Genomic DNA, 23,452 nt, shown 5'->3' with positions numbered 1-23,452 from the left:
TTCATTGGTAACCTCAAGGCTGGATGACTGCAATGGACGCTATGTGGGGCTATCCCTGGGCCTGGTGCAGAATGTGATTGTCAGGGACTGGGCAGAGGAGAAATGGTGGAGACCGCCTCCCCATCCTGACCCCTCCAGGGAGGAGGGGGAGGAGGAAGACAATATAGATTTACAACAGGGGTCTGAGGGAGGTCACAGTTCAGAGGCAGATGAAGGGGAAAGTTGGGGAGACCTGGAGCAACATCTGGCTGACACATCATTAGAAAACATCCCATCTCTCAGAACCTGGCGAGCCTTAAAAGTAGGAGAGCAAAGAGCTCAAAGAAAGAGGGCACTTAGCAGCACCCGTAGATGAGACAAATGAGGAAGTGGGAGAGGTGGGGGGGGTGGAGATTCACTCCGGACAATGCCATTATCCAAGAGGCTGGGCTCTATAGCCTCTCTCTGTAAAGACTGAAATAAAAAAAAGGACAATAAGAAACTTTCCCTTGTCTTATACTTTCCTGGACAACCAGCCAGGAGCTGCTGACAGCATCCTGACATTGATGGCCAAAATGGGGCAGTTGGCTGAGTACTTGTGACACCATTGTTCGGGGCGCTGAGTAGTGGAGGCCAGGGGGCCTGGCCTCCCCCAAAATTTCAAATCAAAGGACCGCCCGCCCCCCAAGTTCCACAGCGGCCATGTGTGCACACCACAGGGTGTGCTCGCATTACGCGGTCAAGCTGTGGGGCATCCGCACGGCACATCAGCATGCCCCGCAGCATGCGCAAATGACGTCAGCATTCCTTGGAGTCCACATCTGCTTCCCCCAGGAATCCTGCCACACCTCCCCTCAAGGATGGACCGGCCCTGCATGGCTGGAACAAAGGTAAGAGTCTCATGCATTGCTCTCCCCTCTTCTTCCCCTGGCCCCAGAACTTAGCACTGGAATGCGGCCCCTAGAAGGTTTCCCAGAAGGGAATGCGGTCCTTGGATTGGAAATGGCTCCCCCTGCACCTGAGTTAAATGGAGGCTATTTGTATCGATTAAAATCAACACCTCCGCCAGCAAACCTCTGCCACGCAGATGCCTCGGCCAACATGCTCATTAGTCTCTCTGTGGTTCCTTCCTCTCCTCCAGCCGCCAACGGGAGATGCCTTCTGGCTGAGCTGACCTTCATTAATAATCACAAAGCAGGGCTTTTTCTTATTTATAATTCAACAGGGTTTCCTCGCCGGGCCTATCTTTAGTCTGACAGGCTAAATGAGCTATTTTGGTGAGCATTAGTGCCTCTGAAGACCAACAGCAGATTCCATTCCAAATTCCTATTTACATTCACCTTCTCTCAAGGCATCCCTGGATTGGCTACAGCTCAGGGGCAGAATATATACATATATTGTGAGTGCACAGCATCCCTAATTTACAGAGGACTGTTATAAGAAGGGATGGAGCTCAGTGCTGGGCATCTATCTTGCATGCAGAAGGACTCGGGTTCAATCCACGCATCCGGTTTAGGTAGCACCTCTTGCCTGAAACCCTTAGGTAGGCTGGGCCAGTGTTATTTTTCTAGAAAAAGAGGTGCCAGAACTCACCAATAGGGTTGCCAGACTCAATAGAGGACAGGACTTCTGTGCCTTTAATTGCCCTGCTCTCTTTTGAGTCTGGAAACCTTAAAGAGAAACCAGCAGACCCTTTGTTTGGAAGCAGGGCCGGCTCTTCGCAGCCCCCCGGTGGCGCAGTGCACCACGGCGCGGGGCTGGTAAGCTGGGCACCGGCCTGGCAAGGGCGGGGCGGGCGGCGGAGCAATCTCCGCCCCTCAGCACCAGGGCGCGCGATCTGCTCAAGACGGCCCTGTTTGGAAGTCCTGTCCTCTATTGAGTCTGGCAACCCTACTCACCAAGGGAATGTCTCCCTTGTTCTCATAGAATGGCAATGGCGCCCACCTGAGAGGTGCCGGAACTGAGTCCCAGTCAGTTCCAGCTGGAAAAAAAGCTCTGGACTGGACACCATTTGCACCCACATCTTTCTACCACATAAGACCCGTCTATGATTCTCCAGTCGTTCTGAGAGATAATGCCAGAGACTGGTGCAGAGGAGGAATGGTGAAGACCACCTCCCCATCCTGACCCCTCCAGGAGGAGGAAGAGGAAGACAGTATAGATTGACAACAGGGGTTTGAGGGAGGTCACAGCTCAGAGGCAGATGAGGAGGAAAGTTGGGAAATCATGGAAGAGGAGGAGGCAGAAGCGGAGCAGCAGCTGGCTGACACAGTCTCTTTAGAAAGCATCCAAGACCCTCCCTCTCCCAGCACCCGGCGAGCCATAAAAGTAGGAGAGCAAAAAGCTCAAAGACAGAGAGCACGTAGCAGCACCCGTAGCAGATGCGATGAGAATAAAGAATGAGGAAGTGGGAAAGATGAGGGGTGGAGATTCACTCGGGACAACGCCATTATCCAAGATGCTGGGTTCTATAGCCTCTCTCTGTAAAGATTGAAATAAAAAATGACAGTAAGAAACTTTTCCTTGTCTTTATAATTTACTAGGCAACCAGCTTGGAGCCGCTGGGAGCATCCTGGAAGGTTCCTGCAGCCAGTCAGAAGCCATGATTTGAACTTCTGGAACAGATTCCGTTCGAGACTTCCAAGGTATGACTGGTTCTTGAACGTAATCTGTTCCATAAGCCAAATCGACTTCCAAAAACGTTTGAAAACCAAGGCGCGGCTTCCGATTGGTGCTGGCCCCCCGGAAACAATAGCCTACAACCGCATCGGACATTCGGCTTCCGAAAAACATTCGCAAACTGGAACACTTACTTCCAGCTTTGCAGCGTTTCCAGCTTTGCAGCGTTCGGGTTCTGATTTGTCAGCTAAGCCGTTTGAGAACCAAGGTTTCACTCTCTCTCTCTCATATATATATATATATATATATATATATATATATATATATATATGTATACCCTGTTTCTCATATTTTAAGACATACCCATAAAATAAGCCATAGCAGGATTTTTAAGCATTCAAGGAATATAAGCCATACCCCGAAAATAAGACATAGTGATAGGCACAGCAGCAATACCGGCCATGGCAGGAGGAGGAGGAAAAATATAAGACATCCCCTGAAAATAAGCCATAGTGTGTTTTTTTGAGGAAAAAATAAATATAAGACATGTCTTATAATATGAGAAACACGATATATATATATATATATATATATATATATATATATATATATGAGAGGGACCCATATATGAGAGGGACCCATATATATATATGAAGGGACCCAGGTGGGTTAAACCACAGAGTCTAGGGCTTGCTGATCAGAAGGTCGGCGGTTCGAAACCCTGCAATGGGGTGAGCTCCCGTTGCTCGGTCCCAGCTCCTGCCCACCTAGCAGTTTGAAAGCACATCAAAGTGCAAGTAGATAAATAGGGACCGCTCTGGTGGGAAGGTAAACGGCGTTTCCGTGCGCTGCTCTGGTTCACCAGAAGCAGCTTTGTCATGCTGGCCACATGACCTGGAAGCTGTCTGCGGACAAACGCCGGCTCCCTCGGCCTATAGAGCGAGATGAGCGCCGCACCCCAGAGTCTTCCGCAACTGGACCTGATGGTCAGGGGCCCCTTTACACACACACACACACACACACACACACACACACACAGTGGTACCTCGGTTTAAGTACACAATTTGTTTCCGGAAGTCTGTACTTAACCTGAAGCGTACTTAACCTGAAGCAAACTTTCCCATTGAAAATAATGGAAAGTGGATTAATCCGTTCCAGACGGGTCCACGGAGTACTTAAACTGAAAGTACTGAAACCGAAGCGTACTTAAACCGAGGTATGACTGTGTGTGTGTGTGTGTGTGTGTGTGTAAGTTTTCAATTACAATCCATGGAAAGGGGTTGTTTTTAGCTCCCGGTTTGCTAGTAAAACTGAATTATTAAGTTTTGTGAAATGATGCAAAAGTGAAATGAGGCATGTCGCGAAATGAGGCATGTCTAGAAAGTGTGTCACCAACATGGAAAGTTTGGAAAGCTCTGAGCTGGACCAAGAAGCCTGGAGGACATAGCTGGGGCTGATGGGAGTTGCGGTCCAAAACATCTTTCGGGCCCCAGGTTGAGGGGAAACTGTCTTAGCGCCCAGACACCCCATGCATTTAAAGCACATTTGATGCACATGACTTCCATCCAAGAATCCCAGGGACTGTCATTTGCCCAGCACAGAGCTACGCTTTGCAGCCCCCTTAACAGACTATTGTTTCCATGGCTCTTTGGGGAAGAAATGGAAGTGCACACAGAGAAAAATTGAAAACCTCATTTCAAGTACTTACCACACTTAGGATCTTGTGAATCATAGCACCAGGTACCTGGATTAGAGGGCATGGGAGGGACGAAGAAAGAAAACATGTCAGCTGATAGGAAGGGAAGAACCAGCAGAGAACCAGGATCTGCTACTTCTGATGGAAGGGGGTGGGGGGACAAGTCATGCATTCTCCAACGAAACAAATCATAGAGCTGAGAAAGGAGCAGAAAGGGGCGTTGATTTCTGGGGGGTATTACATTGTGAAATCCCGTGAGGTCATGGCAACCAAAATAGCCGTCGTTCCCTCGCAATAAGAAATGGGGTGTCCCTTTTTTTACCCCAGGACTTTTGCAGGGTATGCCTGGAATCTGGCTCAGAAGCAGGGCCGTCTCTAAGCGCCCCTGGCGCCGTGGAGCGACGGATCCCTCCGGCGGCCCCCCCTGGCCCGTTTCCCAGCGTGGTGGGCGGGCGGGCACAGCGCGGCTGACACAGGCCCTGCTGCGGGGCACCGCGGCGGGCGAGCAGGCACAGTGCGGTTTTCGAACTGGCGGATTGGCCGGCCAGCGGGCGGGCGCAGCTCGCGGCGACCTCCTGGCAGGCCGGCGCCGTGATGCCCTGCGCCACCGGGGGTCTACCTAGAGCCGGCCCTGCTCAGAAGCAAAGAGTTCGGCTGTTTTGAAACAGTGGTCCTATGGGTTCTAAATGAAACCCCAGTCAGGAATCTTGCAGCTTTGTTTCGGAGCACTTGACTGGACCCTTAAGTTTTCGGCCAGAATATTTTCATAGGTACATGCAGGTTGTTCTAGTTTTCTTTAAATATTTCTTGGGGGCCCAAGAGAGTGGGGCCCTAAGTTATAGTTTGTTTAGCTTATACATAAATCCGGCACTGGTTCATTCCCCCCCCCCCCCCGTCAACTCCCGGATTGAAAAATCTGGGATCAGCAGCATCGCGGCATGGGAAGTCGCTTCTACGCATGTCCAGACATGCGTAGAAGTGACTTCCGGTGCCAGTGCTGCCCGATTTCCAGTGCCCAGATATGGGCAGAGCAGCACCGAAAGTCGCTGCTACACATGTCTGGACATGCGTAGAAGCAACTTCCAGTGCCGCTCTGCCCCATTTTTGAAAATCCGGGGAAATTACGGGATATTTCGCCATTCGGGACAACAGCGGGAAACGGCTTTAAAAATGGGGTTTCCCGCAAAAAACAGGAGACTTGGCAGGTATGCCCCTGTCTCCTTAATCCCCCCCAAAAAAAATCTGCAGCCATGCTCCCTTCTCCGCTTGTTATGTCCAAATCTCCCCCAAACCAGCATGCCAAACCATACCTGCTCCTTTCCTCTTGGGGCCTGCAGCAGTAAGAGAAAGGAGAAGCAGAGAGAGAAGTGAATATGAAAAGGGACCTCTAGAAGAGAGCTCCCTTGATCTGATGCTTGGATTGGAAAAGGTTCTGTGCCTCATTTCCTCGGGTCTCTTTCAGCCCATGCCAGGGATGGAACCTGGGACCTTCTTCCTGCAAATCAGAAGCTCCATGCCTGAGCTATGACCCTTCCCTTAAAAAGAAACTGTCTTATACTGAGTCAGGTCATTGGTCTTCCTAGTTCAGGACTGGCTACAGCCTCGGCCCAGTATACCTGAAGGAGCGTTTCCACCCCCAGGCCCTCTGCCTGGTTCCCTGTAGCTTTGCATCTCGCAGTGAGGGAACCACCAGAAGGCCCTCGGCGCTGGATCTCAATGTCCGGGCTGAACAATGGGGGTGGAAACGCTCCTTCAGGTATACCGGACCGAGGCTGTTTAGGGCTTGAAAGGTCAGCACCAACACTTTGAATCGGAAACGTACTGGGAGCCAATGTAGACCTCTCTTAGGACCGGTGTTATGTGGTCTCGGCGGCCGCTCCCAGTCACCAGTCTAGCTGCCGCATTCTGGATTAATTGCAGTTTCCGGGTCATCTTCAAAGGTAGCCCCACGTAGAGCGCATTGCAGTAGTCCAAGCGAGAGATAACTAGAGCATGCACCACTCTGGCGAGACAGTCTGCAGGCAGGTAGGGTCTCAGCCTGTGTACCAGGTGGAGCTGATAAACAGCCGCCCCGGACACAGAATTAACCTGTGGCTCCATGGACAGCTGTGATTCCAAAATGACTCCCAGGCTGCGCACCTGGTCCTTCAGGGGCACAGTTATCCCATTCAGGACCAGGGAGTCCCCCACACCCGCCCGCCCCCTTAAATTCGAACATTCAGGCTCCTCCTGGGTTATTATTTTTTATCTGGGTTGATTTTATTTTATTTTATTGCTTTCATCTTCTGTCTATTAATAATAGATTTGAAGAGCCTTTTATTGTTAGCCAAGAGAATCTCCCGTTTGGCATTCAATATTTGCTTTTCTCTTCTAATTATCCCTGGAACCTGCCTGCGTTTGTTTTCCTAGCGTCCCCTTTGCAAACTGATTGCATGCGGTTCTCTCTCTCTCTCTCTCTCTCTGTGTGTGTGTGTGTGTGTGTGTGTGTGTGTGTGTGTGTGTCCTCCTTCTTTTCTTTACATCTCCTCTTAACCGGGTGTCCTCTGCCGGGTGTTTACGTCAGATTTCATCAAAATGAAATTCTAGAGTTACCCTTCCAGCTACTCTTTAAATATTTCCACAATATGGTTCCCTGTCAAGACGTGTGAGATCTGGGCCTTATTATTATTTCTTCCAGAAAAGCACTTAACATTTTATAGCTCCAGATCCAGAAGAAATACAGTGATTTTATGTTTCAGCGGGGAATTATTTAAAATGTGTAAAATAATGCAAAGAAAACTCCCTTGTGTTTGCTAGCCTCCATCCCAAGCCTTATCCTTCACAAATGTACCTAATTTTCACTTTAAAAGCCATGCAAGTTGGTGACACCCCCCCCCATTGCAGGCGTGAATTCTGTGTGCTGTGAATCGGGGAGCCTGATGTATAGATACCCATTGCTATCAAGTCCCCAGTGGCTGGGAGGGCCCACCTGAAACTCTGGAGAGCTGCCTGCAGATGAATTGGACTACAACTCCCATCAGCTCCAGCCAGCATGGCTGATGGGAGTTGTAGTCCCAAACGTCTGCAGGGCACCAGGTTGACAAAGGCCATAGAGCAAGCATCCCCTAGCTCTGGCCCTCCAGATGTTTTGGACTACAATTCCCATCTTCCCTGACCACTGGTCCTGCTAGCTAGGGATCATGGGAGTTGTAGGCCAAAACATCTGGAGGGCCGAAGTTTGGGGATGCCTGCCATAGAGTGTGCCGCTCTGCTTAATGCCATTGCCTGCCTGCCCAACCTCTCCACCTGCCAGAAAGTGGAGCAACCACCTTGTGTACAAGGCAAACCCTCTTGTCAATTGCACCTCTAGAGGATTGTTATAAGAATTTAAGGTCTCAAATATATAAATTTAACGTTAATAAATTTACAAGGGAAACACATACATAAGGATATAAACCACGTGTCTGAAATAGTACAAGAGAACAATCCTGAAGCCATTTTGACTCTCCCAGTGACCTCAAATACTGTATTCCTCTGCAGTGAGGGAGGAAAATGGGGAAAGCCTTCCCATTGTCTCTTTGCTTACAAATCCTGTCTTATGGGAGTGTTTGTGTATGAATAGGGTAAGCCTGTGACCTGGATTCAGGAACTAAAGTATTAACTATCACAAAAAATGGCCAGGCTGCCCAGGTAATGCAACCATTGACCATTCTCGGGTATCCTGGAAAACAGGATTTCTGCTTTTTACAGGTAGGTAGCTGTGTTGGTCTGATGTAGTCAAAACAAAAAAACAAAAAATTCCTTCCAGTAGCACCTTAGAGACCAACTAAGTTTGTCATTGGTATGAGCTTTCGTGTGCATGCACACTTCTTCAGATACACTGAAACAGAAGATTTCTGCTGTTTCATCTCCTGTGATATATTTCTGCTGTAGACCACCCCCTTCTGTGGTGTATATATGATGTTTTGGGGGTGGTCTTGAGCTACAGGGTGGGCTTGTGCACCATTGTTCTGGGTTCCTCTTCCCTCCCTGCGTGGGTTGAGTGAGGACCCTGTTGCAACAATTTAATAAAGATACTAGCCGCTTTGCTTCTCAATATACTCTGGTTAAAGGTTAAGGGACCCCTGACCGTTAGGTCCAGTCGCGGACGACTCTGGGGTTGCGGCGCTCATCTTGCTTTACTGGCCGAGGGAGCCGGTGTACAGCTTCCAGGTCATGTGGCCAGCATGACAAAGCCGCTTCTGGCAAACCAGGGCAGCGCACGGAAAAGCCGTTTACCTTCCCGCCGGAGCAGTACCTATTTATCTACTTGCACTTTGACGTGCTTCCGAACTGCCAGGTGGGCAGGAGCTGGGACCAAGCAATGGGAGCTCACCCCGTAGCGGGGATTCAAACCGCCAACCTTCTGATCGGCAAGCTCTGTGGTTTAGACCACAATGCCACCTGTGTCCCTATACTCTGGTTGGCCTCTGTTATTTCCTCCTACCGATAGGGAACCCACTTAAGGACTCTATATGGGCTCTTGGGTACCCCATAAGGTTAAAGGAGCAGTTTCCTCTTTCAAAAAAAATAAATATGAAACCTTACTGGATGCTCCAGTAGAGGAGCATCTTAAAACAAACACCATCTTTGAAGTACATAGAGAGATGCCTTGCAAACACAGGAGGAGGGAAAAGGACTTATCGGCAGACTTCCAGCCACACGGTCGTGGGACTGAGAGAAGATAAGGCTCCCATTTTCTTTAATTACACACATCTCTCTTTTTCGGTAGTGGGAAGGCACAGCCAGAGCCAGGAGACCTTAGGGACTCTCACTGCCCTCCTGCTACTACTGCCGTGCTCTTTGTTTCTCCTACAAAACTTTCACTGTTCTTCCCTTTCCTTCTATGCCTTTCTAGGGATGGATGGAACTGTCTCAGTCCCTCATTTTTCCAGGCCAATATTCCACCTTTTATTTATTTATCAAATTTATATACTGCCCTATACCTGGGGGTCTCGGGGCAGTTCACAGAATAATCATCAAGATATAAAACCACAAAATATGCAATAAAAATAAAAACAACCCAATAGCCCCCCCCCACAAAAAACAACAACACATTTTAAAAGGGCATAGGATGTCAATCAGATCAACCAAAGGCCTGGTTAAACAGACCTTTGCCTGGCACCTAAAGGTGTATAATGAAGGCTCCATGCAAACTTCCCTGGGGAGAGCATTCCACAGAATTGATGCTTTTGAATCATGGTGCCAGAGGAGACTCTTGAGAGTCCCATGGACTGCAAGAAGATCAGACCTATTCATTCTGAAGGAAATCAGCCCTGAGTGCTCACTGGAAGGACAGGTCCTAAAGCTGAGGCTCCAATACTTTGGCCACCTCATGAGAAGAGAAGACTCCCTGGAAATGACCCTGAGATTGGGAAAGATGGAGGGCACAAGGAGAAGGGGACGACAGAGGATGAGATGGTTGGACAGTGTTCTCGAAGCTACGAACATGAGTCTGACCAAACTGCGGGAGGCAGTGCAAGACAGGAGTGCCTGGCGTGCTCTGGTCCATGGGGTCACAAAGAGTTGGACACGGCTAAAGGACTAAACAAAAACAACCCCCAAGCTAGGAGCCTATTCCTTCAGAGGGAGTGTAACCCCATCATGAGCACACAATCTCCCATCCCTCTGTTCCAAGGAACCACCCACTAAAAGTGCCTCAGTCTGGATTGAGCTTCAGTTTGCCGGCTCTCATCCAGTCCATTACTGAGGCAAGACACTGGTCCAGCACTTCCACTGCCTCACCTGCAGATGTAAAGAAGAAATAGAGCTGAGTGTCACCAGCATACTGCTGATAACGTACTCCAAACCTCCGGATAACCCTACCCAGCAGTTTCATGCAGATGTTAAACAACGTGTGGGATAGGACTGAGCCCTGCAGAACCCCACATTGAAGGTTCCATGGGGCTGAAAAGCATCCCCCAAACAACACCCTCTGGGAACGACCATCCAAGTAGGACTGGAACCACTGCAAATTGGTGGAACCTAGTTCGGAGAGTCACTCCAGAAGGATACCATGGTCGATGGTATCGAAAGCCAAGAACAATTAACAGGGACATGTTTTCCTTGTCTCTCACTCAACAGAGGTCATCGTACAGAGCAGTTTCTGTGTCAAAACCAGGCCTAAACCCCAACTGAAATGGATCCAGAAAACCAGTTTCTTCCCAAAGCGCCTTTGGCACCTCAGAACTGTAGAGTTGAAAGAGACCCAAGGATCATCTAATCCAGGCATCCCCAAACTTCGGCCCTCCAGATGTTTTGAACTACAATTCCCATCATCCCTGACCACTGGTCCTGTTAACTAGGGATCATGGGAGTTGTAGGCCATAACATCTGGGGATGCCTGATCTAGTCCAACCTCCGGCATTGCAGGAATATGCAGCTGGCCCATACAGGAATCGAACCCGCTCCCTTGGCGTTATCAGCACCATGCTCTAACCAGCTGAGCTTTTTTAAAAATAAAAAAGTCATGAAAATTCATTTGTTTTATATACTAATGATAAGGGTTCTCAAAATACATTATCAGCTGCATTACTATAAAGCTGGTGGTCGCCACATGTAAACCTGTTGATAATTTAGTTGAAGAAGATGATCTAGTCTGGAATAGAAGTTTCCATACAAACCTGAGGGAATAGTATCAGGAGAATCTCGTAGCAAAACTGAATAGAGGAATGAATATTGTAAAGATGCTCGTGAGATGGGGAAATGTTTATGCTGTTGTTGTTGTTTTTATGCCCGTGTGTAGTTTATCTAGTTTTATCTTTTTATGTATCTGCGAAATACCAATAAAAATTAGGTTAAGAAATCTTTTGTCAGCATTTCTGTGCAAATTGCTCCTTACATACACATTTGTGCGATCGATACCCGCCCCGCCCCCCCCGCCGCCGCCGCCGCCCCGTAATGCATTTTTTATATGTTGCTTTCACAAAGTTGGGCACATTTTTCCTAATGTAAGTACTTTTGTACATCACAACATCTGTAGAAGTATGGAGTTCGGGGGGAAAGGTGGCTGTGTTTCAGTTGGTGGGTCGTTTTCAAAAGTGTGAATTTGTTTTTAATATTCTGTTGGGAGCCAGATGGACGGGGTATAAATAATAAATGATGATGATGATGATGATGATCGAAGTTGGAGGCCCTCACTGCCTCCTGGAGGTCCCAGGTCCTGACACAATGTGGCTTCTTCTTAGCAGGGGAAGGACCAGAGCTCAGTAGCAGAACATCAGAAGGGTCTCAGGTTCCACCTCCAGGTAGGTTTCCCTCTAGGTAGGGAAGGACCCCTGCCTGGAATCTTGGAGAGCTGCTGTCTGTCAGTGCAGGCAGTATGGAGCTAGCTGGAGTTTAAGGTAGTTTCCTAGGTTCCTCCCTCCCTCCCTCTCCATGGAAGCAACCAGGAAAAGCAAGTGTCAGATTTGGACACTTGGCAGGCTGGTTTCCATCAGGCTGGGAAGGTCATCCAAGAGGCAGTGAACCCAGAGAAAAAAAGCACAGGTAGCATAGGACTCTCTCTCTCACTCACTCACTCACTCACTCACTCATACACACACACACACACACAACCACTGCCAACGCTGCCTTCTCAGGCTGCGACCGATGGAAGTAATGAGGGAGTTTGTTTTGTGCAGCAGGAACAGGGCGAGTTCCACCCTGTGGCCTCCTCCTCGTGCGCTTATTAGATATCAGTCATTCTGCTCCATCCTTTCCCAGCTGGAGAAAACCAGAGGAGCCTTTGATTTGCTTATTGGTTGGCGACAGCTGCGTCTGAACCAGAGCAGAGGCAGGTAGAGATGTTGAGGAGAATCCTCAAGCAAATTCTTCTCGTTCCAGCTTTCCAGCTTTTTGTTTTAAGTGAGATTTACCTTGCAGATCCAGAATTATTCTTATTTTCGCCAGGAGGGAAGCAGGTTTTCAAAGTCTGTTAAACTCAGTTTGGCATTGGAAAACGGAAGCACCTGGTCTCGGGTTGGGGGTGCAGTGTCACCCGAGTGCAACAGCGACTGTCCCCGCTTGCGATTCCCAGGAATTGGAATTCTGAAGCAAATTGCCTCTGACCGTGGGGGACGGAACAGAGCCTGATCTTCCATAATGTCTCTCTGTGCTAATGTCTGTCTGTCTGTCTGTCTGGTGGGATGTAACATAAGCAGTCAAGTACAACACTTCCTGTTTGCCCAGAGTGGACACGCAGAGTGTTACTCCAGCCAGGAGGACTTCCTGTCACACCTGGTCTGGAGCTTCCTCCCCCTGCGTGTGACCAGGTAGGTGGGTGTGATCCTGGAAGACCCCATAAAAGGGGCTGGTCACACAACCATCTTCCTCTTGCTCTTCTTCTTCCTCTTGATGCCATGCTCTCCTGATACTGTACTGATGCATTTTGCTTTCTGCTGGCTCTCAGCCAGCAGGACATGGGCTCATTCCCATATGGAATAAACTCAAACCCACTTCTGTAACTCTAAGCTAAAATGGATTGCTTAAATCTTCTTCTTTCTTCTCTTTCTTTGGCGATCACTCGTATCCGAGTAAGATTGTCTTCCATAAACACGGTTTTAACAATGGGTCCGTGGCTGTGGAGGCCAATTCTGGATCCACACGTCCTTCCACAGTAAGGACATTGGTTTCCAGGCGGGAGTTGATCACGGTGTGGATTTGCCAAGCGTGCCTTCCTCTTAGCACGTTTCTCCCTTGCGTCCCAAGTTCGAGTGTCTTCAAAGAGCACTCGCAGGCCAGTGTTTCCCAGTTGTCAGTGTTTATACTACATTTTTAAAGATTTGCCTTGAGACAGTCTTTAAACCTCTTTTGTTGACCACCAGCATTAAGCTTCCCATTTTTAAGTTTGGAAGACGATCATCAGGCATCTGCACTACATGACCACTCCAATGAAGTTGATGTTGAAGAATCATTGCTTCAACACTGGTGATCTTTGCTTCTTCCATTACACTGATATTAGTTCGCCTGTCTTCCCAAGTGATGTGTAAAGAGATTCAGACAAATCTACCAACTAGCTTCCTTCTATATATTGGGGAATGTCACTCTGCTGCTGGCTCACAAGTGTGAGTTAGGACGCATACTATTAAATCAATATATCCTCTCCTAGTATCTACAACATCTCATAGTGACTGGTCTGTAGAGAGCTTCCCTTTGACTGGCCAAGTGATGGCAGCTCGGAAGGCCGGTTCCAGAAGATGAAACATTTGACGAGGCCCCCAAAACTGAAGATGGCCCACCACTCTAACAGTGCGATCATCTCCACTGCACAGAATATTGAAGAGTATCAGATGCAGCCTGAGACCCCACCGGCTCTACACATTAAATGCAGTATCATACCACTTCAAACAGTTATGGCTTTCCCCCAAATAATTCTGGGAGCTGTAGTTTGTTAAGAGCTCTGAGAGTTGTTAGGGCTCCCTATTTATCTCACAGGACTATAGTTCCCAGAGTTCTCTGGGAAGAGGGATTGGTTGGCTTTAAAAGAAGATTAGACAAATTCATGGAAGAAAGGGCTATCAATGGCTGAGACTGTAAGTAGGAGCCAGGGAATTGAGTTGAAATCAAAGATGATGAGGAGCAAAGAACACCATCTAGTGGTCATGGCATCAAACTCCACTGCCCTTCAGAAGGAGAGAGTTGACAAATATCAGCTGTCCTGTCACTGACAGCAAGCCTTTCCTTTGTTTAAAAGTGACGGCTGGTGAAATGGGGCACTGCCCCACCAAGCTCAGTCTGCCCTCAATTAGGCTCCACTGGTCTGCCCTCTTACTGACAACCAGCCTAGGGCATGGCCCTGGCTGCCAGCTTCTTCCTCCTCCTCCCAGTATTGACCCAGCAGTGAGGAGGATGGAGAATTAGCTCTGCCTGCCTGTCAATTGGTTTGGGGGTTTTGGTGTCTCCTAAAGGTTTCTTCCCTGCCTTCCACTCTATCCGTCCCAACAGGCCACAGAAGCTTCAAATCCAGAAAGGAAACTCCGTGGATCCTTTGTTGTTCTTGCTGACATGTGCAAAATAAAAAAATGATCTGCTAACTTCTTCTTCTCGTAGCCAAGTAAGATTGTCTTCCATAAACACGGTCTTAACAGTGAGTCCGTAAGTGACTGTGGGTGCCAATTCTGGATCCACGCATCCTTCCACTGTGGGGACATAGGTTTCCAGGCGGGAGTTGATCACGGTGAGGGTTTGCCAAGCGTGCCTTCCTCTTAATTCATTTCTCCTTTTCACCCTGAGTTCGAGCGCCGTCTTCATGACACCTTTGGTAAAGGCTATTCTCCAATTGGAGTGCTCGCAGGCAGCGTTTCCCAGTTGTTGGTGTTTATACTACATTTTAAAAAAATTCCCTTGAGACAGTATTTAAACCTCTTTTGTTGACCACCGGCATTACCCTTTCCATTTTTAAGTTCGGAATAGAGTAGTTGCTTTGGAAGACAATAATCTGCACAACAGGACCAGTCCAACGAAGTTGAGGTTGAAGAATCATCGCTTCGACATTTTCCCCCTCCCACATATTTTCATTTTTCACTTCCCAATAGACAGTGAGCATTCTCCAAATCGCTTGAGCACATGCAATCTTCATGGCGATATTTATTCATTTTCCTTTAAGGGTTTGTCTTCCTGATAATTTTTTTAACTTCTGCAAACCTGAGGGTTTACCAATGTTTGCAGATCTCATCTCGTGTTACTGTTTTCACTACATGAGCCAGCGGCACTCACAGCCTGAGCATTGCGAATAACAGGGGGAAATGGTGGGGCCAAAATTCTTCTATATAAAAGAAATAAACTATCCAGAATGGGCTGACAGAATTTGATGATGATGAGTGCAATCCTAACCCTGTCTACCTACTAGAATATAAAAGGTAAAAAAAGGTAAAGGACCTCTGGACGGTTAAGTGCAGTCAAAGGCGACCATGGGGTTGCTGCGCTCATCTCGCTTTCAGGCTGAGGGAGCTGGCGTTTGTCCACAGACAGCTTTCCAGGTCATGTGGCCAGCAGGACTAAACTGCTTCTGGCGCAACAGAACGCCGTGACGGAAACCAGAGTGTACGGAAACACCGTTTACCTTCCCGCTGGAGAGGTACCTATTTATATACGTGCACTTTGATGTGCTTTCGAACTGCTAGGTTGGCAGGAGCTGGGACTGAACAACGGGAGCTCACCCCATCGTGGGGATTCGAACCGCTGACCTTCCGATCGCCAAGCCCAAGAGGCTCAGTGGTTTAGACCACAGTGCCACCCAAATCCCACTAGAATATAAGAACCTAAGGCAAGTCTGCCGGATCAGGCCACTGGCCCATCTAGTCCAGGATCCTGTTCTCATAGTGGCTGACCCAAAGCATGTGAGAATCCTGCAAACATATTTGGTACACTTTGACCTGTGAATCTTTGCTGACGAAGAATAGTCGAAACAGGGCCTTGTCCTGATTTTTACTGGAATTTACCTTTATTTGCCTTCAACATTGGGATTGATTCCCATTTAAACTCCGCATCATATCAATAAAACCTTGTGAAGATTTATTTGAAATCCATCTTCTTTTGGCCTGAGTTCTTGCAATTTATCGTTTATCTCTGGACTTTCCCAAGAACTCCAATTTCTACTCTCTCTACGCCAGGCGTAGTTTTAAAACTTGGAGCATGTCACCTCCCACTTGCCTTTTCTCTAAACTAAAAAGTCCCAAGCTTTGCAGTCTTTCCTCGTAGGAAAGTCGGACCATCCCCTTGGTCATTTTGCTTGCCTTATTTTGCTGCCGTATCCAGTAGGATCTGCTTCTGGGTACATCTGGTTAGGATTGCGCTGTTAGTTAGATTAAACGAAGGAAGCTAATTATTTAACCTTGTGTTTATCTGCTGTCCAAAATTAGAATTTTCTTATAGGCCCGTTCTTCCACGGCTGAGATTTGACTGATGCATCTGAAACGCCAGTGCTGTTGGATGCTGAGCTAGATGGATCAATGGTTGGACTTGCCAGCAGACAGATTCCTGTATTCAGGGGATGAACTGTAGCTCAATGATAGAACAGCTTATTATTATTATTATTATTATTATTATTATTATTATTATTATGGCTTTTTTCAACCACAGCTCCAGCACCTGTTTTTCTAGAAAAATAGCCCCTATTACTATTGCTGTTAATTTGATTTATATATCACTCTTTATCAAAAAGATCCCGAGGTAGTGTTCAGCATTACATTCAGTCTACATATAGCATATAACCTACCAGGCACCATTGATTCCATCCCAAATTTCAAAGCTAAATCATCTCATTTGCCACTTGCAGCAGTGAATCTTTTCCATGCTAATATTTTAAATATTTTTTATTTTTTGAGCACCCAAACCCTTCCTAGCAAATACCCACCAATTCCAATGAGATTACACTGAATCAGCTCCAAACCTGTTGACTCAGGTTGTTGTTGGTTTTTCCTCCTCCTCCTCCTCCTCCTCCTCCTCCACCTCCTCCTCCTCCTCCTCCTCCTCCTCCTCCTCCTCCTCCTCCTCCTCCTCCTCCTCCTCCTCCTCCTCCTCCTCCTCCTTCTTCTTCTTCTTCTTCTTCTTCTTCTTCTCCTTTTTAAAGTAATATGCTCCAAGTAAAAAAAACCCAACACTCATATCCTGCTTGGCAGAGAACAAATGTGTTTGACGGTAGGAAGCAACACCATCCCTGCTGAGCTACAAATTGAATGGCACTGCAGAGAAAATACTGCACACTCATTTCATTCATCCATCCACTCCCCGGTGACGCCAGGGAGCTCAGGAGCTCAGAGATAATAGCCAATGGATTCACAGGAAGTGAAAATGAAGGACAAAGGGGATGAGAGGTGATTGGGGTCACCGGGGGGGGGGGGCGTTTGCTGAGTTGTTGTTTTTTATTAAAAAAAACAAACTAGCTTTAACAAACTAGCTGTGTGAGTGTCTGGAGGCATTTGGAGGATAGATGGCGGCTAACAGATTAAGGTTGAATACTGACAAGACAAAAGTACTGTTTGTGGGGGACAGGAGGCGGGCGGATGTGGAGGACTCCCTGGTCCAGGTGTGCAGCCTGGGAGTCTTTTTGGACTCACAGCTGTCCATGGAGGCGCAGGTCAATTCTGTGTCCAGGGCAGCTGTCTACCAGCTCCATCTGGTATGCAGGCTGAGACCCTACCTACCTGCAGACTGTCTCACCAGAGTGGTACATGCTCTAGTTATCTCCCGCTTAGACTACTGCAATGCGGTCTATGTGGGGCTACCTTTGAAGGTGACCCGGAAACTGCAACCAATCAAGAATGAGGCAGCCAGACTGGTGATTGGGAGCGGCCACCGAGACCATATAACACTGGTCCCTGAAAGACCTACATTGGCTCCCAGTACGTTTCCGAGCACAATTCAAAGTGTTGGTGCTGACTTTTAAAGCCCTAAATGGCCTCGGCCCAGTATACCTGAAGGAGTGTCTCCACCCCCATCGTTCAGCCCGGACACTGAGGTCCAGCTCTGAGGGCCTTCTGGCAGTTCCCTCACTGCAAGAAGTGAGGTTACAGGAAACCAGGCAGAGGGCCTTCTCAGTAGTGGCACCCTCCCTGTGAAACGCCCTCCCTTCAGATGTTAAAGAAATAAACAACCACCTGACTTTTAGAAGACACCTGAAGGCAGCCCTGTTTAGGGAAGTTTTTTATGTTTCATGTTTCATCGTGTTTTTAATATCCTGTTGGAAGCCACCCAGAGTGGCTGGGAAGGCCTGGCCAGATGGGCAGGGTATAGATAGATAGATAGATAGATAGATAGATAGATAGATAGATAGATAGATATGATAGATAATTATTAACAAAGAAAAATAACATTAAAATGTGCAGCACAAAAGCTAGCACCAGAAAGCTAGCACAACAAGAGAGTTTCCGACCACACTGGACTCAGCCCCTGGTTTTGAAGTGCCCCTTCTCCAATCACAGCATCACCTCCTGCTCAAACCTTTGTCGGTGTTTAAAATGGTTACTTTTCCCCTCTTAATACTTCTCCGCCCCTGCTTTAGTCAAGTCCCTGGCTGTTGTTGAACACCACCATTTTCCTCTCCAACCACACTTTACTCAAAGTCCAGTCATTGTAGCAGCCACTTCCCCCCCCCCCTTTCATTATTCCTCCTTTCGCTGTGTACTCCAATTTCTCCCTCTTCCGTTCCTCAGCTGCCTCGCTTGAGAAGATCAAGGATGTAGAGCCTTCAACCATTCCATGGTTCTTTACTAAAAAAATTCTCTGCCCTTGTTTGAAACTGCCATTTCCCTCTCGGTTTCTCCCACCCCAACCTTATTCAAATTTGGGTCGTTGTTTTAAATCACCACTTTCCCCCTCTTAATGTCACTCCCTTCCTGGCCACTGCTGTTGTACAACCTGCCTTCCTTTTTGCTCCTCTACCCCGCCCTGACCATGCAAATCCAGCATTTGTGAGGACACAGCCTCCAACGACGGCTGCGCAATGACATCCTTACATTTTTGTTATATTGAGAGATAAAAAGAACGTATTGACATTCCACATTTCCTCTGCAATATTTTCTGGTATTATTTGTCCTGTTTCATTCGTATTTGCTCCAATTGTTATTATTATATGTTTGTCTTATTTCTATGGGTTGTTTTTTTAATCATTTCGTATGTGTATATATTTCATTACAAGTGTGAGATTCAATAAAATGAGAGAGAGAGAGAGCGCAGTATTGGTCATTGACATTCATTCCAAGTATCTGGAGGGTCAAAGATGAATGCTCTTCCATTAAATATATATATATGTTTCTATATCTGTGTCAAAATTAGAAACAGCTAACTTAAGAACCAGAAGATCTGGGAGCCACAGCTGGCGGAAACCATGCAAGAAAGAAAGTGAATGCTTGTGGTTCAAGTGGTGGGGCATTTTAATTTCTCACTTAGAAATGAAATGGTCTCTCAGGGTAGTACTTTGGCCAGAAATATTTTATTTTTAACCAACTGTTTATCTCTTCTTGAAAGTAAGGGTCCAATCCTTTCCTTTGTGTGTGTGTGTGTCTTTGTGTGTAACTCCACAAATAATATCCAAAGATAGCTCTACACAGAGTAGACCCATGGAAAATGATAGCCATGACAAACCCAGGCCTATTAATTTCAATGGTTCTATTCTGAATACAATATAGTTGGGTATGTGTGGAAAGCGACAGACATAAGGCTCAGTGGAGTCCTCCTGCATTCTTAAGAACATAACAATAGTTTGTTTAGTGCAAGACACATGCTCTAGTTAAAATGGGTAGTTTTTAGTTGCATCCTTGCTTGTATCTTCCTATATACATAAAAAGGTAAGGTCGTCATCACACAGCTCCCACTGGAGGATTGCCAGTGCCACATCACAATCCTGGATTTTCATGGAGGAAATTTCAAGAGACCAAGAAAAGCGGGCTTAGCATGGGGTGGGAAAACTCTAGGCAGGGGCAGATTGAGTGTAACGTGACCCTTTCGATCGCACTGGGCACAAAGCCTTGGGTGTGTCACCAGGAGTACGACAACCATGATATGTAATGAAAGGAAAGGGTGCTAAATTTTGGCATTGCACAGGGTGCCGCTGAAATTTGGGACCCCAAGGTCTGCTACTACTCTGGGGGGTTAATGTGAGGGGTGGGCAGGGGGTTAATGAGTGGGGTCAGCAAGGGCACAGTCGCGTACATGTCTGTGTGCCAAAATCAAACTTTTTAATTTCTATTTTCATTGGGTTGCAGTCACGTAAATTCTACTCAGAGTAGAATTTCCCACTGGGATTATTAGTAAACCTAAGTTCATCCTCTGGGGCCCTTCTCCCTCTGAGGGTGGTAAAACTAGCACAGGCCTTTTCAGTGACGGCTTCCCGCTTCTTTTCAGCCAGACTTTTGGTCTTTCGCTTGGAAGTATACCTGAAGGAGCGTCTCCACCCCCATCGTTCAGCTCCGAGGGCCTTCTGGTGGTTCCCTCACTGCGAGAAGTGAGGTTACAGGGAACCAGGCAGAGGGCATTCTCGGTAGTGGCACCTGCCCTGTAGAACGCCCTCCCATCACAACGTCAAGGAGATAAAGAAGTACAGTATCTGACTTTTATAAGACATCTGAAGGCAGCCCTGTTTAGGGAAGTTTTTAATGTTTGATGTTTTATCAGGTTTTTAATATTCTGTTGGGAGCTTCCCAGAGTGGCTGGGGAAACCCAGCCAGATGGGTGGGGTATAAATAAAACATTGTTGTTGTTGTTGTTGTTAAGTTTTAGATGCTGTGGCGCTCATGAGCAGGTGGGGTGTGTTAGACTGCCTTTTATGTACACACATGTTTTTAGCTTTTATTTGTTTTAATTTTATATTAGTTTAAACTTTTGCATTATATTGTAAGTGGCGTTAAGTTTACTGGTCATTTTAAAAGGTGACTAATAAGTGCAATAAATAATAGCAGTCATGTACATCAAATTCCATGGATCTACTCTGAGTAGGACTAACGTGGAATATAACCCATTGTCATTTCTGTTAGAATAACACACGTTTATTATTACTATTCTCTATTTGTTTCGTTTTTGATTACCAGCTTTCTGTATACTGCGATCCTTGATCGCCCTAGCTGAGAAATGGGTTCGGAAAAATCACCTCCCATCAGCAAATCAGAGTGACTCCAAATCGACTTCCACCAACTGCCCCCTGAAAAATGCATTTGTGGTTGATCCCCTGTGGGGGCAGTTGCATCACCCTGGGTTTACACGAATCCTGAGAATCAAGTCCACTGGAGTCAAGATGCGTGGCCAAATTTTACATTGACATGCGCAACACTGTCAACGACTTCAGCATGGGCCCAGATCCCAGTGCACCAACCCATCCCTGCCTTTTGCAGAACCTCCATTAACACACCCTGCCAGTGATTCGGTCGGGGGTGGCATGATCACAAGCATGGGCACGTGCTGGAAAGATGCAGCCATGTAGCCAATACAATGAGGCCACAGATCCAGTCTGAATATGCCAAGGCTAGGTGTGCCTGCTACCTGCCACAAATCAACCCTCTGTGATAATGATTCATTTAAAAGTACATTACATTTCCGAGCACAGTTCAAAGTGTTGGTGCTTACCTTTAAAGCCCTAAATGGCCTCGCTCCAGTATACCTGTAGAAGCGTCTCCACCCCCATTGTTCTGCCCGGACACTGAGGTCCAGCGCCGAGGGCCTTCTGGCGGTTCCCTCGTTGCGAGAAGCCAAGTTGCAGGAAACCAGGCAGAGGGCCTTCTCGGTAGTGGCGCCCACCCTGTGGAACGCCCTCCCAACAGATGTCAAAGAGAAAAACAGCTACCAGATTTTTAGAAGACATCTGAAGGTAGCCCTGTTTAGGGAGGCTTTTAATGTTTAATAGATTCTTTTATTTCATTTTTCAGTTGGAAGCCGCCCAGAGTGGCTGGGGAAACCCAGCCAGATGGGCGGGGTATAAATAATAAATTATTATTATTATTATTATTATTATTATTATTATTATTATTATTATTATTATCTCCCTCACACAGCAACAGAACCCATCAGTGACTCCTGTTAAATATGGAGGGGAGGACTTCAAAGTTCTGGCACAGGGATGCCTCTCTTTTAGCCCATCTGCAAATTACAAAGCGCGGTGCTTAATCGAGATTGACACCCAGCCGAGGATGAACAATGGCAGCCCAGTCTTGAAAGGAGAAATGAAAAGTCGAGTGAAATGGAGAAGTGTGTGGCAGAGTGGGGAAAGCCCTCAATTTGAGGGAGGTTTCTCTGTCTCCGTTCAACAGCATCAAGAAGCACCGAGGGACCAAGGACCAACAGGTGTCTAGAGCAAGGTAGGTCGAGGTGGGAGATAAGGGCTTGCTGAACCCTGGTCTAAACTGCACTATCGATCAGCAATCCACCCACATTTTGAGAGGGTCCCTCCAACTAGTGGGGTTTTTTTGGGGGGGGGTGGTATTCAGTTCAGTTCAGAACTCAACACAAACTCTACCCTGATTTGAACCAAACCACAGCCACTCATCAAAATTCACACTTCTCCAGCCAGGTAACATGTATTTTTTTAATTAAAAAAACATACACTAGAGCAAAACGTGCCTTAAAATGCATATCTTTGGTTTAAAAAAAACATGGTGTATGAGGAACTGGCTTTGCCAAAAAAAAATGTTTGTATTAGGTAAGGTTACAAAGAAAAATGAGGATATTGACACTAACGCGAATTCTCAAGAGGACTGAGAATTTTGTTTTGTTTTGCTTTAAAATGTAAATTGATGTGCAAAAGGTGGAGAGCGGAAGGGAAGACTGGACCAAACCAAAATTGAAATTTGACTAAAGCACCCATCCCTAACCACATCCATTTGGGGAGAGGGAGAGGGAGAGAGAGAGAAGGTAGCATCCCTCAGTGACCAGCTCACCTGCTGTGCCCGCTTGAATGACAAAAGGCAAAGTGAGAAAAGTTATCCCAGGGAGACGCAGCATCCTCATTGCAGCCAGACGGGTCCTGGCAGTCAGGAGACTCCCCGACGGATGAGATGCGCTGGAAACCCCAGGCAGGGGGAAAGATCCAGCAAGCAGTGTCCTCAGGTCTGTCTTCTGCGCCCTTCTTCTTCCTCCTGCTGCTGTGGGGAAAGTCCCCGGGCATCAATCCCCCGACCGGAGGAGGCTTCTTCTACACCAGCCCCTGCCTGTCCAGAGAAGCCAGGGAAGAAGAGATCTCCAGCCTCTTCTGTACCGGCTGCTGTTAAATATTCATCGCAAAGGAGACCAAGGCTGAGCGCTTAACTCTTTGTCTCCTGACAAGAAGCAAGCCTGTTAACTTGGGAAAGAATATATATTTGCCAACCCTGATATCTGACATTAGTGCTGGGCAGGAAGCAATGCCAACGTGATCACAAGGATCTTAAGGACAAGAAAGGCTTGCTATATCCAACAGCAGTCCCCATTTATTTATTTATCTATTTTTTATTTTATTTATGCTTTTCATGCTTATACGTCTCATTAATTTCACGATCGTTCCAACATTTCAAAACTTGACTCCCTCCCCCCTCTTTCTGCGGTTCCTTAAATTATTGTTTTTTAAAATATCTTCTGCAGATCCAAATTCAGTTAATTTGCTCATTTATTTATCTACCTTAAATATATACTCTTATAAAACTGCAGTTGGTTACAATAATCCCGCCAATGTTCTTATCTCTTTGCAATTTATCTGTA

At 47.0% G+C, this 23,452-nt stretch overlaps 1 protein-coding gene across 1 annotated transcript in view; it reads right to left on the bottom strand.

Annotated features, from left to right (window-relative positions):
- LOC118076171 (carbonic anhydrase 15-like) overlaps positions 1–22,726 on the bottom strand; it is a 35,383-nt gene extending 12,657 nt beyond the window's left edge. The window contains exons 1-3 of the mRNA XM_035098783.2: positions 22,657–22,726; positions 5,605–5,625; positions 4,307–4,387 (exon numbers count right to left, since the gene is read on the bottom strand). Of these exons, the coding sequence (XP_034954674.2) occupies positions 4,307–4,387; positions 5,605–5,625; positions 22,657–22,726 (172 nt within the window). The remainder of the gene's footprint in view (positions 1–4,306; positions 4,388–5,604; positions 5,626–22,656) is intronic.
- Positions 22,727–23,452: the final 726 nt, after the last annotated feature.

Source organism: Zootoca vivipara, chromosome 17 (genome assembly GCF_963506605.1).
Source record: "Zootoca vivipara chromosome 17, rZooViv1.1, whole genome shotgun sequence".
NCBI classification, from domain to species: Eukaryota; Metazoa; Chordata; class Lepidosauria; order Squamata; family Lacertidae; genus Zootoca; species Zootoca vivipara.
The sequence above is the reverse complement of the archived record's forward strand: the minus strand, read 5'-3'. Positions and strand labels throughout refer to the sequence as shown.